Below are 17,884 nucleotides of genomic sequence, written 5' to 3'. Positions count from 1 at the left end.
TTCAAGCAGCCCGCGATCCGGCTAGGCAAGCTGAAGCCCAGATAGAACTAAATCTGGCCAGGGGCATCAAGACAAACAAAAAATCCTTCTTTAAGTATGTCAGCGAGAAAAGAAAGACTATCAAAGACGTGGGCCCTCTCTGGAAGGAGAAGAGAAGAACGTCACCCGGGACAGAGACAAAGCTGAGGTCCTCAATGACTTTCTTGCCTCAGTCTTCACTGGCAAAGACTGCAGCCACACTACCCGTGATGCATAAGGCAAAGGCAAGGAGCTGGAAAAGGAAGAACCGCCCAGTGTAGGTGAAGATCAAGTACGAGACCACCTGAGGAACCTGAAGGTGCACAAGTCCATGGGACCTGTTCAGACACATCCGCGGGTCCTGAGGGAACGGACAGATGAAGTTGCTAAGCCACTGTCCCTCATATTTGAGAAGTCGTGGCACTCTGGTGATGTTCCCACTGACTGGAAAAATGGGAAAAATAACCCCTATTTTCAAAAAGGAAAAAAAAAATGAAAACCCAGGGAACTACAGGCCAGTCAGTCTCACCTCTGTGCCTGGCAAGATCATGGAGCAGATCCTCCTGGAAACTCTGCTAAGGCAGATGGAAAACAAGGTGACTGGTGACAGCCAACATGGCTTCACCAAGGGCAAATCCTGCCTGACAAATTTGGTGGCCTTCTACGAAAGGTTTACAGTGGCAGTGGACAAGGGAAGAGCAACTGAAGTCACCTACCTGGACTTGTGCAAAGTGTTTGACACTGTCCCACACAATATCTTGGTCCCTAAATTGGAGACACATGGATTCGACAGACGGGCCACTCAGTAGATAAAGAACTGGCTGGACAGTTGCAATAAAAATGTTGCGGTCAATTGCTCCATGTCCAAGTGGAGAGCAGTGACGAGTGGCGTTCCTCAGGGGTCAGTACTGACACCCGTGCTGTTCAACATCTTTGTCAGCGACATGGACAGTGGGGTTGAGTGCACCCTCAGCAAGTTTGCCCATGAAACCAAGCTTGTGGTGAGGTAGACACGCTGGAGAGGAGGGATGCCATCCAGAGGGAACTGGACAGGTTGGAGAGGTGGGCCCAAGCCAACCTCATGCAGTTCAACAAGGCCAAGTGCAAGGTCTTACATCTGAGTCGGGGCAATCCCAAGTATACATACAGGCTTGGAGGGAAATGGCTGGAGAGCAGCCCTGAGGAGAAGGACCTGGAGGTGCTGATAGATGAGAAGCTCAACATGAGCCAGCAATGTGCGATCACAACACAGAAGGCAAAGCAGATCCTGGTGTCCATAAAAAGCAGCATGGCCAGCAGGTCAAGGCAGGTGATTCTGCCCCTCTACTCCGCTCTCGTGAGATCACACCTGGAATATTGCATCCAGCTCTGACACCCTCAACATAAGAAGAACATGGGCCTGTTAGAGCAGGTCCAGAGGAGGCCCTGAAGATGATCAGCGGTCTGGAGCAGCTCTCCTATGAGGACAGGCTAAGAGAGATGGGGTTGTTCAGCCTGGAGAAGAGAAGGCTCCAGGGAGACCTTATAGCCGCTTCCAGTACATAAAGGGGACCTACAGGAGAGCTGAGGAAGGACTTTTTACTAGGGCTTGTAGTGATAGGACGAGGGGGAATGGCTTTTAACTGGAAGAGGGTGGATTTAGATTAAATATTAGGAAGGAATTTTTCACTTTAAGGGCTGTAAGGCAGTGGCGCAGGTTGCCCAGAGAAGTTCTTGAGGCCCCATCCCCAGAGGTGTTTAAGGCCAGGCTGGATGGGGCTTTGAGCAAATTGGTCTAGTGGGAGGTGTCCCTGCCTATGGCAGGGGGGTTGAAACTTGATGATCTTCAAGGTCCCTTCCAATCTAAAGCATTCTATAAAACAAGAAGTGCTTTTTTAAGTACTTTAATAGTAAAAGGAGGTCTAAAGAAAACATTGGACTGATAGTTGTTGAAGATGGTGATCTGACTAAGAGGGATGAAGAAAAAGCAGCAGTGTGCAATGCTTCTTTTTGCCTCACTTGTTAATCATGCATCTAGAGCTTGGGCTGCCCGGTCCCCTGAGTCGGAGGGCCACGAGTGTGGAAACAAAGACTTTCCATTTGTGGGACGGAAATTGCCAGAGACCAGCCATATCAGCTGAATGTTCACAAGTCCATGGGGCCTGATGAGATTCATCCCAGCGTATTGAAGGAGCTGGTGGATGTGCTGGCAGGACCTCCCACAACTTCTCTGGGCAACCTGTTCCAGTGCCTTACCACTCTCAAAGTGAAAAATGTCTCCCTAAAACCTAATTTAAATCTACCTTCTTCCAGTGTGAACCCATTCCCCCTTAACCTATCAAGTCCTTCCTAATTAATAATCAGAACAGATATGCTGGACCTCAGCCAAGCACCAGGACCAAGCTCAGATGCGTAACAAAGAAAGGCAGTACCAAGTGCCCAAGGTGCCATTCAAGGCAAAGTTTCTCTTCAGAGCATGCAGGGGTGGATGGCAGATGGCACTGGGAAGAGGAAATGAGGTGACCCAAAGGAGAGCAAACCCTCGGGACCAGAGAGACTCAGGGCTGGACTGTGCAGCCCTGGCAGGAGAGGGCTTTGCTGTATTGGACATCTCTGCAGCCCTGCAGGGCCTGTGGTGCAGGGGAAGCTGATCTCCAGGAAGGACAGGGTGCTTTGGAAAATGTCCTCAGCAATGTACATCCCGTGATCCAACAACACTGGGAAAATCATTATTCTGTTCCTTGATTGCATCATCAAAGGGATGACTGAAGGCTGTGGGAGAAGCACTGCCTACATCTACTGGATGGAGATGGGACAGGACTTGCCTCACTGCAGCTGCCTCAACAAAAGCACTGAACGTCCCTGAGGTTCTCTTCGGGTGCGTTACACGGCTGCTCTGAATGGCGATTGTGTTCCTGCAGGTCTTGTGCTGTCCCTGCGGGCTGCCTGCGGCTGTGCAGGAGAGCCCTGGCACCTCCCGTGGCACCACAGGGTGTAGGTAACCTTCCAGTGGAGCAGCTGCCCTGAAGGAGGTTAGGCACTGTAGGGGTGTCTGTGAGAAACGGGCCATGGGTGCCAAAGGAGATGTGGTAAAGACAGCTGGTGGAGGAGAGAGAGATTCTCAGCTCTCCTGATGGGAATGACTCCATTCGCTCAGCGGAATACCTCTATAGGCTGCCCTTGACATCATGAACAGGATCAGGCTTGATTTTCCTAAAGGTGGGCATCTGCTGACACTTCAGCAGGCCAAAGACATGACCCAGCAGCCTCCAAAATGATGACCCTAGACGCTGCCCTGTCCCTCTGAATTGCTCCATCAGTTTAGTGCAACTGTCTTGCAGCACCTCTGGCACCTCATGTGTCACCTGTGCTTTGCATGGCTACAGGAGGAACATGACATTCCTGCCTTTCACTGCCTGGGTGTCTATCTGCATGTGGGACAAGAAGAGGGGATTCTTGGACCGAACTCTGTCTCTCACAGGGGAAATGACACTACTGGAAAGAAGTGTCTCGCCCCACCTGAGGGAGAAAACATCAGTGATGACTTCAGCTTGTTTTCCAGCAGGTTCCCCTGGAGCCCCAGGGACATCTCTGAGGGAGCCCAGAGGGGACAGAGACAGTGCCACCGTGGGCTGGTCCTCTGCTGCTGAGCTGGGCTGGGCTGCTGGGCCGGAGGGAGCTCCTGGCAAGCGGGCAGCGCTGCAGAGAGACAGCTCTGCCCAGGAGCAGCTCCTCTGCACAGCGCAGCAGGGCTGAGGGCACTGCCTGCAGGCAGCGAGGGCAGAGCGCAGTGTTCACCAGGGGAGGCATCTCCACAGCCCTCGGCACAGTAAGTCTCTGGCTGTGGGGCAATGCAGCTGCGGCTCCTGGCCCCATCTAAAGCTGGCACCTTCCATGCTTGGGGCAGAGGAGAAGGTTGAGCTCCAGAGCAGGGCTTCCCTGCCCCACCATCAGAGGCACAGGGCACGATGGCTGCCTGCTCCTGGGGACGTCTGCAGGAGGTGACAGTGGGTGTGCAGGCAGGGGTGGGCAGGGCTGTCCTTGCCAGCAGGGTCCCTGCACCCCGGGGGCTGTGTGCTGGGACAGGGACTCTGCCGCCTGCCAGGGTCAGCTCTGCGCCTGCCCGGGGAGCTCCCACGGCGCGGTGGGGAGAAGCTGTGGGTGGAAGGAGCAACTCCTTGCATGGCAGGGTTCTGCTTCTACAAGGGAGAACTGCGTGGGTCAGGGCTGCTCACAGCTCAAGGGCAGTGGCAGAGGACACTTTTCAAGAAGAACATCAAGGCAGGGGTACCTGAAAGGGAAGGATTTTGTGCTTTCAGTCTTCTGCTTTTCTGTTTCTGTGTGAGGAGTGAGACATGGAGATTCATCTCCCCATTCTTGAGAAGGCACTGAGTCTCCAAATTTGAGAGGGGAATAATTCTGGGATCAACAAAAATCAATGCCCTACAGCTTACAGACAGCACCCAGCATCACCTTTCCAGCCTTATCAGGGTCGGTCAGATGTTCCTGTCAGAGCCTGTGCCCACAGGGATGCTCCTGGGCAGTCTTCTGCTGCCAGGAGGTGTCTGCAGGACAGAGCTGAGCACACAGCATCTAGGATGGGTTCTCTGTCCACTGCCGGGGAGGAGACGTGCTGCCAGAGAAAGATCTCCCAGCAGGGACAGCTCCAGGCAGCAGAGCCCTGGGCAGGGAGAGAGGGAGCAGCTCCCATGTGCCTTGGGAGCGTGATTCGGGCACCTTCCTGCCATCTCCTGTAATGAGGGCGCCTTCTACTGAAACCACCCCCGGTCTCCTCTCTCACTCAGCAGAGCTTCTGACATCAAGGCTGTGGGGCTTCTGGCCGAGGTGCCTCCTCAGCAGCCACACACCAAGGAGAAGAAACTCCTGAGCACTGTCTATAGGTCCCTTTCCTCCCTCAGCAGGAGCGTTTCTCCATCTTCCCCTCCTGTCCATGCTGCTCTTGTTCTTACCCTCGTACTCTACGGGGACAAGGGGGTTCAGGTGGTAGTTTATCTGTCATTCTCCTGATGGAAAATGATGACCAGCTTGTCTTCATGACACATGGATTAGCGATGAGGCAAACGGTGACTTTCAGAAGCTGCCACACGTTCCCAGATGCCCACTGCTGTCGAGCAGGAGTGACTGCTCGGGAGCCCGTGGGCAGAAACCTCCTCCTTGTGTCATCTTTGGCCAGCACAAAGCAGAGCTCTGAACTTGGGGAAGTCAAAAGTTTCTAAAAGGAAAGAGGAAGGTCATGTGTGTTTGGGAAGGACAGAGGAGAATGAGACACAGGGAATGTGAGGAGATTTGCTCAGAGCAGTCCTAACTTGTGAGTGTGCTTTCCTCCTTTGGCAGAACCTCATGTACAAACAGATCAGATGTCCAACAGCAGCTCCATCACCCACTTCCTCCTCCTGGCATTTGCAGACACACGGGAGCTGCAGCTCTTGACCTTCTGGCTCTTCCTGGGCATCTACCTGGCTGCCCTCCTGGGAAATGGCCTCATCATCACCGCCATCGCCTGCGACCACCGCCTCCACACCCCCATGTACCTCTTCCTCCTCAACCTCTCTCTTCTTGACATGGGCTCCATCTCTACCACTCTCCCCAAAGCCATGGCGAATTCCCTCTGGAACACCAGGGTCATTTCCTATGCCGGATGTGCTGCTCAAATCTTTCTGTTTATCTTTTTAATTTCAGCAGAGGTTTTTCTTCTCACTGTCATGTCCTATGACCGCCACGTTGCCATCTGCCAACCCCTGCACTACGGGACCCTCCTGGGCAGCAGATCTTGTGTCCGCATGGCAGCAGCTGTCTGGGGCAGTGGGTTTCTCAACTCTCTCCTGCACACAGCCAATACATTTTCACTGCCCCTCTGCCAGGGCAATGCCCTGGACCAGTTCTTCTGTGAAATCCCCCACATCCTCAAGCTCTCTTGCACAGATGCTTACGTCAGGGAAGTTGGGCTTCTTGTGGTTAGTTCCTGTTTTGTATCTGGGTGTTTTGTTTTCATTGTGATGTCCTATGTGCAGATCTTCCGGGTAGTGCTGAGGATCCCTTCACAGCAGGGACGGCACAAAGCCTTTTCCACGTGCCTCCCTCACCTGGCCGTGGTCTCCCTCTTTGTCAGCACTGGCTTATTTGCCCACCTGAAGCCCCCCTCCATCTCCTCCCCATCCCTGGACCTGTTGGTGTCCCTTCTGTACTCGGTGGTGCCTCCAGCAGTGAACCCCCTTATCTACAGCATGAGGAACCAGGAGCTCAAGGATGCCCTAAGGAAACTTATGACTGTTTTCTTTTCAGAAGCAGCAATTACATATCCAATCTTCTTCTACAGATAACACATGACGTAACACATTAGAGGCCCAGACTCTCTTGACTAGTTTTTTTTTTTCCTCTCTTTCCTTTGTTTTTTAGCTTTTCTGGGTTGTATTAATGCTGTGAACAATAGTCACCCTTTATCCTATTTCTATCTGCCTGTCTTGTGTGAGCCAGAGACTTTGTGTAAATAAGATGCTGCTCTCTCAGTGTGTTTAAACAAAATAAAAGACCCTTTGCTAACTTATTTGTTCAAGATCGTTTCTCCAAGATCTTCTCTGGAGCTGAAGGGGCAGCGTCTGTGTGCTGAGGTGGAGGGGGCAGGAGTCACCTGAGCTGGGTTTGCCTCCCAGCCTGACCAGCATGGCCCTGGGCACCACAGCCCCCGGCTCTGCAGAGCCACACAACCAGCTCGAGGGCTGTGGGACACCTGGGGAAGGGGTGCAGGAACGGCTGGCCAGGCCAGCACAGATGAGCTCTCTCGGGAAGAGGCTCTGAGGGGAGATGGGCTGTGCCAGTAGAAGAGCAGGGCAGACATGGACAGAGAAACCCCTTTGCTGTAGTGGGGCATCTTGGCCAGGCTGCCCTGTCCCTGGGGAAAAAGGACCTTCCTGAGGGTGCCCTGGGCCAATTCTCTCATGCCACCCTGGGCAGGAAGGTTGGCAGCTGGGTCTGCAAGCTGTCTGGGGAGGAGATCTCCTCAGCATGCCGGCTGGGTGACATTCTCACTGGCCTCCATGTACTGCTGTGGGACCAGTCCCAATGGGTCTGCTCTGCTGGTGTGGGCTGGGGAGAGGGCAGGAGGTGGCCAGATTCAGGGAGGGTCTGGGCTGGCAGGGCTGGCAAGTGCCCCGGAGAGGAAATTGCCAGGGAAGAGCTGAAGTGTGGGAGTGTTTAGGCTGGGGGCACACAGCAGTGTCCTGGCACAGCCGGGCTCCTGCGAGAGACATGATGGACCAGCAGAGCAGCGTCTGGGCTGTGCCTGTGCCCACTGGACAACCCGGGGAAGTTGTCCCAAGGCCGCCATCATGCTCTTGCCAAGAAAACCTCCATTTCTAGCAATGGCCTTTCACCCCAGCTCGGAGAGGTTCTTTGTCCCTTCAGATAGAGGGACACCAAATGAGGAGGTCAGAAGTCCACCTTTGCATTGTACAGATGCGTCCTAAGTATGCACAGCGTGTGCGTGTGGGGAGATAGACAAGGGTGAGCATAAATGCCATCAGCTGTTCCAGGGGGTGCCATGAAGGCGAGTGTGACAGATGAGGTCACTTCACTTGGAGAGTAACATCCGCTGGGGAAACACCTGGATGCAGCACTGGGATGTGCTTCTTTGAACCGAGATCCCCGTGTCCATTACTCCGGAGGAGAGCAGAGGAGGGCGACACACCGCAGGGCTGCGGTGCCTCCCAGATTCTGGGGGTGGCGGCAGGAGGTCAGAGAGACACTGTGACTGCTGCAGTGCACTGCCTCTGCATGGGCAAGGGAAGGACTCGTGTCTCTGATCAGCCATGTGTGTATGAGGAGTGCCCGAGGCCAGCGGAGGTGTGGGCACCTGACAGAGCTCTGACATTTCTGTGTGTGACTGCAGGAACAAATCCCCACCGTCCCAGGGACGTTCATCTCTGCTGCCGTGGACAGGCTCACTGCAAGTGCTCCTGTCTGCTATGTCACCCTGTCCTGTGATTGTGGATAGTTCCCTCAAGAGGGCCAAAGCAGTCAGAAAGTTTCTGGGGTCCATAGAAAGGTCAGACATCAAACCCATCTTCAAGAAGGGCAGAGGTGAGGATTTGGGTAATTACAAACTGATCAGCCTTCCTCAGTCCCTTGGAGGGTGATCGGGTCCGTCCTCCCGCATACATCTCCAGGCAGTGGAAGGACAAGAAAGGCTTTGCTGGACCAGAATAGTTAGGAGAGACAAGGGCATGTTGTGTGCCTTGCTTGTGCATGGCCTTTGACATCATCTCCTTATAGCCATATTGATGCTCTCTGGGCTGAAGCAGTGGATGGTGTGGTGGGTGGAAGTTGGCTAGATGATCAGGCCCAAATGTCCAGAGTGGCACAAAGTGCTCCCAGAAGCCAGTCATAACCAGAATCCCTCAGTGATCAGCATTTGGGTCAACACTGTTGAGTGCCCTTATTGCCCCCCTGAACGTGGAAGCCCCACCCAGAAAGAGGACATGGCTATGGGTTGGCATGTCCCTTCTGCCTGAGTATCTGAAGGGACAGCAGCAGGCAGATGGCTTGCCTATGTCTACCCACAAAGCTGAAAGGGCAGCAGCAGCAGCCAGGTGGTTTAGAAGATCACCGTGAGGTCACCACTATGTGGTCAGGTGAAAGGCCTGATGGTGTAAGTCACTGATGAGTTAGGTTGCCTGCCTGGAGGGTGCTTTCTGAGATTTTTGAGCTTTCCTTGGAAGTGGGAAAATGCAGGAGAGAGAAAAAATGCTGTATAGTGCAGCTGGGAAAGTGGAGACTGGACAGGAGGAAGAAGCAAGGTCACATGAAAGGTAGAGCTGTGATGCAAGAGGTCACCCAGAGAGAGTTGGTGATCAGCCCGTGCCTTTGTGTTCCAAGAAACAGCCTGTTAGGGCACGGCGACATCAGTGAAGGTACAGAAATTCCCAGGGGAGAGCAAAGGGAGGGAAGCAAGATGGGTGTCTACAGCCTGGAGGAAAACTGGGGCAGGAGTGGGACAACCTGCACTGGAAATGGCCAAGGCTGCTGGCAAAGGTGGAAGGCACAAACAGAACCCAGGTCTTTGCCGTCTGGGTGATTGAATTTCTCTTGGCTACCAAGGGCTATGACATCATCCAGGTCTTAGCTCAAGTCCCCCATGAGGACCAGGACCGCAGAAGGCCTCGTCTAATTCTTTCTTCTCCCCTGCAGATCAGCAGGTCTGTAGCAGACACCCACCATAGCATTGCCCGTGTTGGTCTGCATGATAAACCTCAGCCATCAACTCTCAGCTGACTCATTGTCCATCCCCAAGCAGAGCTCCATGTGTTCCTGCTGCTCTCTCATATGGTCCCTTCCCTTCCTCGTCCAGATCTATAAGCCTACAAGTACCAGAGCCCCAAGACCCCACAGTTTCTCCAGCAGAAGATTTGGACCACCTGCTCCCTCCACTAGCCAGCTCCCAGAGCCTCTGGTCTCTCCGGTATCCAGTCATGGTCTCTCTCATACCTGGCTCCCAGGTCTCTATCCCACTGGCTGGCTTCTCCAGCCTCATGTTTGCCAGCAGTTACACACACTGACCCACCCAGCAACATGATAGGCATTCACGCTGGGCTCTCACCCCAGCAGCACCTTGGTGGAATTGGAGAAGAAGACAGGAGAGGCTGGGCTGATCACTTGCAGGCCATGGCCACACAAGGGGCTTTACCAGCAACCTCTTTAAAATTAATGGGCTACTTTTAGCCCCTTTTCTTGAGGTTTTTCCAAACTTCTCCATTCCCAAACAACCTTCATTCCTCCTTTGGCATTTCCATGACACCTAATAGTAAGTCTTGCACAAGCCCAAAGTGCTGTTTCTGTTAACACGCAATGAGAGTCACACTCCCAAAGGCAGTAACCTCCACCCTCAGTCTGGAAGGTCACCCCAGGAAGCTCTCCCATTGACCTGTGTCACTTGGCCTGTCTGGAGTGCAAGTTAATTTTCCTCACAGTAGTCTGGTGCTGTATTTTGGGTTTCTGAGCCAAACACACCCAAACACACTTGGTGGTTGTGTAGCAGTGCTTACACAGTGTTGAGGTTGGGGTGTTTTTGTTGTCTTGTTGATTTTTCAGATTTTTTTCCCTGGTGATGATGAGGCCGTTTCCCAGGAGGGCAGCCAGGTAGATGCCCAGGAAGAGCCCGAAGGTCAAGAGCTGCAGCTCCCGCATGTCTGTGAATGCCGGGAGGAGGAAGTTGGTGATGGAGTTGCCATTGAATCCCTTCTCTCCAAACAGGAAAAGGAGATTGCTCCCTGGCATTGCCTGGGTGTCCTGTCTAATAAGAAAAGAAAAAAGATATTCTTGGCCCTCAGTCTGTCTCTGATTGAGAAATGAACTGCTGGACAGAACTGTCTCTCCCGAGCTCAGGGAGGGAATATCAGGGATGACTTCAGGCTGTTTCCCAGCAGATTTCCCTGGAGCCCCAAGGACACCCCGAGGGAGCCCAGACGGGGCAGAAATGCTGCGGTGCTACAGCCCAAATATGCGCACTTGCCCTCAGGCAAAGGCATAGCCAGGACGAGCTGGAGCATGGGCTTTTTGACATCCATGGCGTAACTGCCAAGGCATGGTGAGACAAGTGAGTGCCCTGGGCGAATGGGATGGGAACTGGCTTTTCAGGAGAGACAGACTGGAAGGATCTGGTGTGGGGTAGCGCCAAAGCAATGAAGTTTCTTTGATGTATGGAGCTCCTTCATGATGAAGGCTACAAGTTGGGTGAGCCCTTGTGAATGAGGGTCAGAGGAAGGGCCAGTCAAGGTGACACGGTGGTGGGAGACGAGGAACCCGCAGTCAAGGTGGGGAAGCTGGCACAGTCTTGTTTAAGGAACCCAATGGAAGTGTCTGGATGTAGGAGCCTGGGCCTCACTGCGGACTTTAAAGGCCCTGGCATTTCCTGGAAGGGGAACACAGCAGTGTGAAACAGTCCAGGAGGGTTCTGGAGTGTCTTGGGAGAGCTTCTCAGCACAGCTGCCAGACGGGCTGACAAGGGCAATGCAAGCCTGGATGTGATCCTTGCCAGCATGGAAGACATGGTCAGGGACTTGAAGGTCCTTGTAAGCCTTGGCTCCCATCACACTGAAACAGTTGTACCGCAGCTCCCAAGGAGAGTGAGGAAGGAAAGGCAAATGGCAGACATTAGAGGAGCAGACTTCAGCCTGGTGCTGGGAGTTTGAGTGGGGATCTCATGGTTGGCAGCATTGAAAGGCAGCCGAGCTCAGTACAACTGGTCTTCAAGGACAGCATCTTCCAAGCACAGAAATGGTCTATATCAAAACTCAGCTGAAACTTCAAAGTCAATTCAAGGGCACCATAATGACCTGGTACTACTTCAGGGACAGTGGAAAAAGAAGCACAGATAAGACAGTATCACTGCTAAACAGTGGGCATAGATAGATCTATGTTGTGTGCTATTTGACTGCGTTATCCCCAGCAAGGTCTCCCAGGCCTCTGTGCCTCAAGGCAGCACTCTAGAGGAAAACAGCCAACGGTGGATAGGAATCAAAGCAGGGGCTACTTGAGCAAAGTCAAATGTTACCAGTCAGAAGGGACCACATGCATAATTCTGTACTTCCAGAGAGGGAGAGAAAGGGCCATCAGCTTGCTGGTGCACGTCCATGGCCTATGAACCAATAATGACAATTTACAGACCAGCATCAAAGTTGAGAATATGAGGACTTCTTACACACTTCTAACACCGCGTTGTTTCAGCTTATGCTTAACATCTTCCTTCAGGGATTGATGCAGTTGCCCACACAGAGGCATCCACTGCCTCAGAGATACCCATGGGTAGGTGATGCCCCCACATGGCACTGGGAAAGATGACTCAGGGCAGCTGGGAGACTTTCTGGAGCAGGAGCTGGTGGACAGCTGTGGTAGGCCAAGGCATCTCACTTGAGACAACTCATTTCTCTCCCTTTGAGTAAAGGGAGTTCTTCTCAACGAGGGGAATAAGAAACGAGTGCGTCTAGATGCTGCAGAGTCTCCTAAAGGTGCTCACTGTGAGCCAAGATTGAATATGGAGAAACAGAGGCCATTACAGGGAGGGCTTTGGGGTCTTCGGATCTGGGCTTGGCAGACAGATGTGTTTTCTGTTGGTCTAAGGCCATCTGCTGTGAACAGTGGACTTGAGAGGAGGTAATGTAGACTTCATTTAAAGCAGAAGAGTGTTTTTTATTTTTTATTGAACCATCTCCTCCTTTGCTGTGTTTTTTTTTTTTTTTTTTTTTTTTTTGTGTGACATTTAAGAAACATCCCTCTGTATCTGCGTGCAGCTTGTTCTCTAGGTAAACCAGGTGGAAACTGGTGCCAATGGACTGCAGTGGAGGAAGGTCAGCTGTGAACAAGGCTGCTGTAGTCCCGGGTGGCTGAAGAGAGAAATGGGGGTTGGGGGGTTGTGGACAAAGACCAACCACAGAGTGCCTGACATAAAGGGTCTTGACTGCCCTACACATTCAGCCCCCATTTGGAGATGTTCGCTTTCAGTAGCGTTTGGAGATTGCCGATATCACTTAATGTGTAAGAAGACAAATGAAGACAAGTGGGAAAAAAGGAAGTCATTCCTTATAGTTTTGTTTTATTATTGAAATATTGTCACTGTTGACATCTCTCACGTTAAGCAGATAAGAACTGAGGAGTGAAGGAAATCATGGTCAGAGCCCTGGCTTGTGAGCTGTGCATGTGAATGAGCCCTCTGGTGCCATGTTCCTGAACTGCAGATGCTGACAGGCTGACCAAGCCTCTGGAGAAGTAAAAGGCAGCAGCAAAGCTGCAAGTTTCTGAGGGTGTTAGCGAGCCCCACTGAGGGCCATCACTGGAGAGACCATGGAGGGAATGACCAGGAAAGGGACCATCCGTGGGGGCTGGTGAAGCAGGAAGTCAGAGGCACTGGTTACAGGTTGAAAATCCAATGTGTATGTGGGTGTGAAAGCCCTGGATGTGTTTAATCAAGCTGGATGTTCAAGCCCTGACCCGCTTCCCCTAGCAATGGGGATCCTTGCCCTCAGGAATGGGATTTCTTTCCCTCATGGGACACTCAGGGCTCCTCCTGGGGGCAGCGAGATGTGGGTGTGTGTGATGCCCAGTGCAGGACAATGCGAGGGCTCCTCCTTGACTCTATGGAGTAAGTGGGTGAGTGAAGTGGCAGGAAAATGCTGGTGCTGTACGGACCTGGTGTCCTCTCGGGATCCTGAGGGGAAGAGACAACAGCCATAGTCGGTTGCACGAGGGTTTCTATACTGTTGGGCACTCCCAGCAACCATAAAGGGGCCATTCCCACCACAGGCTGTCCTACACTGTCCTATGCCAGTGATTATTTCTCAGCAGATTTTAACCACCACCCCTGAGTCCCAACCTCACCCTGACCCGACGGCGTCCCAAGCTCTACTGATGACTCTCTGTCCTCACTGAGTATTGCACAGAGAAAAACACCATGTAAAGCTGTGGTGTTCTGAAGTTTTGCCATGGGCTGTCACTTCCCAAAAACATTGCAGGTTTGCTTCAGAGCAGAGACACGCTGGAGTGAATGGCACTTGGCAGTGGGAAGAAGAAATGAGGTTCTCACAAAGGGAGCAAACCCTTCTCAGTCCAATGCCAAAGAGAAGCAGAGCTGGGCTGTGCGGTCTGAGCAGGAGAGGGGTTTGCTGTCTGTTGTGTCTCTGCTGCCCTGAGGGCCTGTGGTGGAGGTGAAGCTGATCTCAGGAAGGAAGAGAAGACGTTGAGAGTGTCCTTAGTGTGGACATCATGTGGTTCAGGACCACTGTGAAAATCATTGGCCTGATCCATGATCGTGTCATCAAGGGTTAAACACTGGAGGAGAGAAGAATCAGCAGAGTTAGAGAGCGAAGGAACACAGTAGGAGAGCCTGGTGTGATGTGCTTGCTGTTCATGCACTCTACTGGAGAGAGAAGGGCCAGAGCTTGTGCCACTGCAGTGGTGAGATTCAGTCACTGGCCCAAAGGCACCCACTCTGTCTGAGATGCTCTGGGTGATGCCTGTCACACAGCCAGGCTGGGTGGGGACGGGGCTCCTGTACAGGACCTCTGCTGTCCCTGTCAGGCACATGCAGCTGTGCTGGAGAACCCTGGCACCTCCCTGAGCACTACAGGACGGAATCTGTAAACTAAATTGAGGTTCCCCTGCCATGAATTAGGTCAGGCAATGAAGGGATGCACGTGAGACAACTGCCATCATACTCCGGGGACATGTGGAAAAGACAGCTGATAGAGAAGAGAAAGAGAGAGACTGAGCTCTGCCTGTGCCACATGACTCCATATGGTCTGCTGAACCCCTCTAGGGCCTGTCCTGGGCAGAAGGAAGAGTTTCAGGGGCACTTGTCCTCCACGTGGACACCTTGTGTCATTGAAGTTGGCCAAAGGGATTTCCCACCAGCCTCCACCAAGATGCCCCAAGATGCTGCCCTGTCTCTATGAACTGCTCCACTACAGCTTGCCATTCCCAGCATGCCTCTTGGTCACCCCTGCCACCAAAGATGTCCCCAGGTGTCTGTGTCCGAACATCTTCCTCCTGCCCTCCCTCTCCATTACTTCACAAGGGAGCTGAGACCAGGAGCTCACATGCAGGAGCCGCTTTTGTGCCCTGTGAAGTGAGGCCAGAGGAATGCCACCTCCTGGGGTTTTGTGGTGGGCATGGGATGGATCTAACTCCTGTTGTAACCCCAGGGACTACAAACCCAGGCTGAGAAGCCTTTGTTGACTCTGCTTAATCCCTTCCCTCTTAACGGGAAAAGATTTCTCCCTGGCATTGTCTGAGTATTCTCTCTAATACTAAACCAAAAAAAAAATTATTCTTGGACCTCACTCTTTCTCTGATTGAGAATTGAAACTGCGGTAAGAATTGTCTCTCCCCAGTTGAGGGATAAAACATCAGTGCTGACTTCAGCTTGTTTCCCAGCAGGTTTCCCTGGAGCCCCAGGGACACCTCCAGGGAGCCCAGAGGGGATAGAGGCAGTGCCACCGTGGGCTGGTCCTCTGCTGCTGAGCTGGGCCGGGCTGCTGGGATGGAGGGAGCTCCTGGCAAGCGGGCAGCGCTGCAGAGAGACAGCTCTGCCCAGGAGCAGCTCCTCTGCACAGCGCAGCAGGGCTGAGGGCACTGCCTGCAGGCAGCGAGGGCAGAGAAGAGAAGGGAGAGAGAGATAAGGGCAGTTTGGGGTGTCGTTCCTATAGCTGAGAGCTCCCTGGGAGAGACATCTTCGCAGCCTTTCCCATGGTAAGTCTGTGGCTGTGGGGCAATGCAGATGAGTTCCTGGCAGTGTCTCCTACACCTGCACATGCCATGTCTGATAGGAGCTGTCAGGTTGGCTCTCCTGGCTTTTCTGGTGTGTTGAAGGACATTGTGCTTCAGAGCAGGGATGCCCCACTGCACATTCAGAGGGACAATGAAGGTCAGCTGCCTTCTCCCAGGGATGGCTCTGGGGTTTGAAGATAGGTGTGCAGGCAGGGGTGGGCAGGTCTGTCCTTGCCAGCAGGGTCCCTGCACCCCGGGGAATGTGTGGCAGGGCAGGGACTCTATCGCCTGGGTCAGCTCTGCGCCTGCCCTGGGAGCTCCCACAAAGATTCTGTGGGGAGAAGCCGTGGGTGGAAGGAGCACAACCTCTGGCAGGGCAGGGTCCTTCTGCTGTTCAGAGGAAAGTCAAGGCAGGGGCTACCTTAAAGACAGAGACCTTTCCAGGCTCTGTGCTCTCAGCTGTCTCCTAAGGGAAAGGAGCTGTCACTGTGACACTGAGACATCAGCACATCTGCCACAAACCTCATCAAGTGCCTTCACCCACTCCTCCACCTACAGACAGCACCAGCATCCCCTCTGCTTGCAGCATCAGGCTGGATCTGCTCCACTCCTTTGGACCCGCACAGAGGGAGGTGGCCCTGGGCAGTGCCCTGCTGCTGGGAGGGGGCTGCAGGGAAGAGCTGAGCACACAGCGGGTGGGATGGGCTCTGGGAGCACTGGCAGGGGGAGACCTGGGGACAGAGCAACAGCTCCTGGCAGGGACAGCCCCAGGCAGCAGAGAGCCCCTCCACCCTTCTGCATCCCTCTCTGCTCAGCTGCACAGGGAGAGAGAAAGCAGTGTAGAGAAATGGGCTTTGAAACTGGACTCTCCCACACTCACAAAAGCCCTTTCTTTTTTTTTTTTTCTTCAAGTACATTTTCGGGAGGTCGTTTGTCCCATGGAGATAGGTGTAAGCAGGAGTACCTGCGTGGTGACCAGCAGGTCACTGGTGGGCAGAGGAGCTCTCCTGAATCTGCACTAAGGCACAGAGAACCTTTTTGTCCCTCCGGGCTCACCAGTGTTCAGGCTAAAAGCACTGAGAAAGAGGAGTATTTCTGTCCCTTCAAAGGAAGTGCCCTCAGCAGCACAAACCTGATCGCACTAAAAGGAGCTGAATGAAGTATGACAAAGAAAGAGAAATCAATGTGGAGGGATTTTTTTGTGAAATATCACAGGATTTGTTCAGAGAAGTCTGCCGTATATTGTCAATGTGTCCTCCTCTTTCAACAGTGGCCCATGCCCAGAGTGAAGAGATGTCCAACAGCAGCTCCATCACCCACTTCCTCCTCCTGGCATTGGCAGACACACGGGAGCTGCAGCTCTTGACCTTCTGGCTCTTCCTGGGCATCTACGTGGCTGCCCTCCTGGGAAACAGCCTCATCATCACCGCCATCGCTTGCGACCACCACCTCCATACCCCCATGTACTTCTTCCTCCTCAACCTCTCTCTTCTTGACCTGGCCTCCATCTCTACCACTCTCCCCAAAGCCATGGCGAATTCCCTCTGGAACACCAGGGACATCTCCTATGCAGCATGTGCTGCACAGGTCTTTTTTTTCTTTTTCTTTGCTACAGCAGAGTTTTCTCTTCTCACTGTCATGTCCTATGACCGCTACGTTGCAATCTGCCAACCCCTGCACTACGGGACCTTCCTGGGCAGCAGAGCTTGTGTCCGCATGGCAGCAGCTGTCTGGGGCAGTGGGTTTCTTAACTCTCTCCTGCACACGGCCAATACATTTTCACTGCCCCTCTGCCAGGGCAATGCCCTGGACCAGTTCTTCTGTGAAATCCCCCACATCCTCAAGCTCTCCTGCTCACACTCAGACTACCTCAGGGAAGTTGGGCTTCTTGTGTTCAGTGCCTCGATTGCTTTTCTTTGCTTTATTTTCATTGTGCTGTCCTATGTGCAGATCTTCAGGGCCGTGCTGAGGATCCCCTCGGAGCAGGGACGGCACAAAGCCTTTTCCACATGCCTCCCTCACCTGGCCGTGGTCTCCATATTTGTCAGCACTGGCATATTTGCCCACCTGAAGCCCCCCTCCATCTCCTCCCTATCTCTTGATCTGGTGGTGGCTGTGCTGTACTCAGTGGTGCCTCCAGCAGTGAACCCCCTCATCTACAGCATGAGGAACCAGGAGCTCAAGGATGCAATGTGGAAATTGATGACCAGATGATTTTCTGAAGTAAGAAAGTCTCTTCTGCAAATCACTCCTAATGTATCTCATTATAGACCAAGCCCATTTGCCGTGTTTTTTGTCTTGGGTTTTATTTTTTTGATTGTTCTGGGATTTGCCTGTTTTGCTTTGTGTAATGTTGTCTCAAATGAAATGTCATTGTGTGAGCTGTTTCCAATCACACATCTATCCAAATTTGTGGGACCCACAGACTGTGTAAATGACGACCCATGCTCTCTGTCTATTTCAACTAAATAAAGAAACTTCCAGGACTAGAGATAACAGCCTCACATTTAACCTGGGGATGTTTAGTCTGGATATTAAGAAAAAATAGTTAGGTTGATGGTTAGGCTTGATGATCTTAATGGTCCTTTCCAACCCAAACAATTCCATTCTGTGA

At 52.8% G+C, this 17,884-nt stretch overlaps 1 protein-coding gene across 1 annotated transcript; it reads left to right on the top strand.

The window, feature by feature from the left end:
- Positions 1–5,375: 5,375 nt before the first annotated feature.
- On the top strand, positions 5,376–17,484 carry LOC309684221 (uncharacterized protein; the record flags this gene model as incomplete). Its single annotated transcript, XM_082500160.1, has 3 exons — positions 5,376–6,257; positions 11,954–12,026; positions 16,541–17,484. 3 exons carry the CDS (start codon positions 5,376–5,378, stop codon positions 17,482–17,484), a joined length of 1,899 nt encoding a protein of 632 aa, XP_082356286.1.
- Positions 17,485–17,884: the final 400 nt, after the last annotated feature.

Source organism: Vanellus vanellus, assembly GCF_965231255.1.
Source record: "Vanellus vanellus genome assembly, contig: HAP1_SCAFFOLD_45, whole genome shotgun sequence".
Lineage (NCBI taxonomy): Eukaryota > Metazoa > Chordata > Aves > Charadriiformes > Charadriidae > Vanellus > Vanellus vanellus.
Note: the sequence above shows the minus strand (reverse complement) of the source record. Positions and strands in the feature narration are given on the sequence as shown.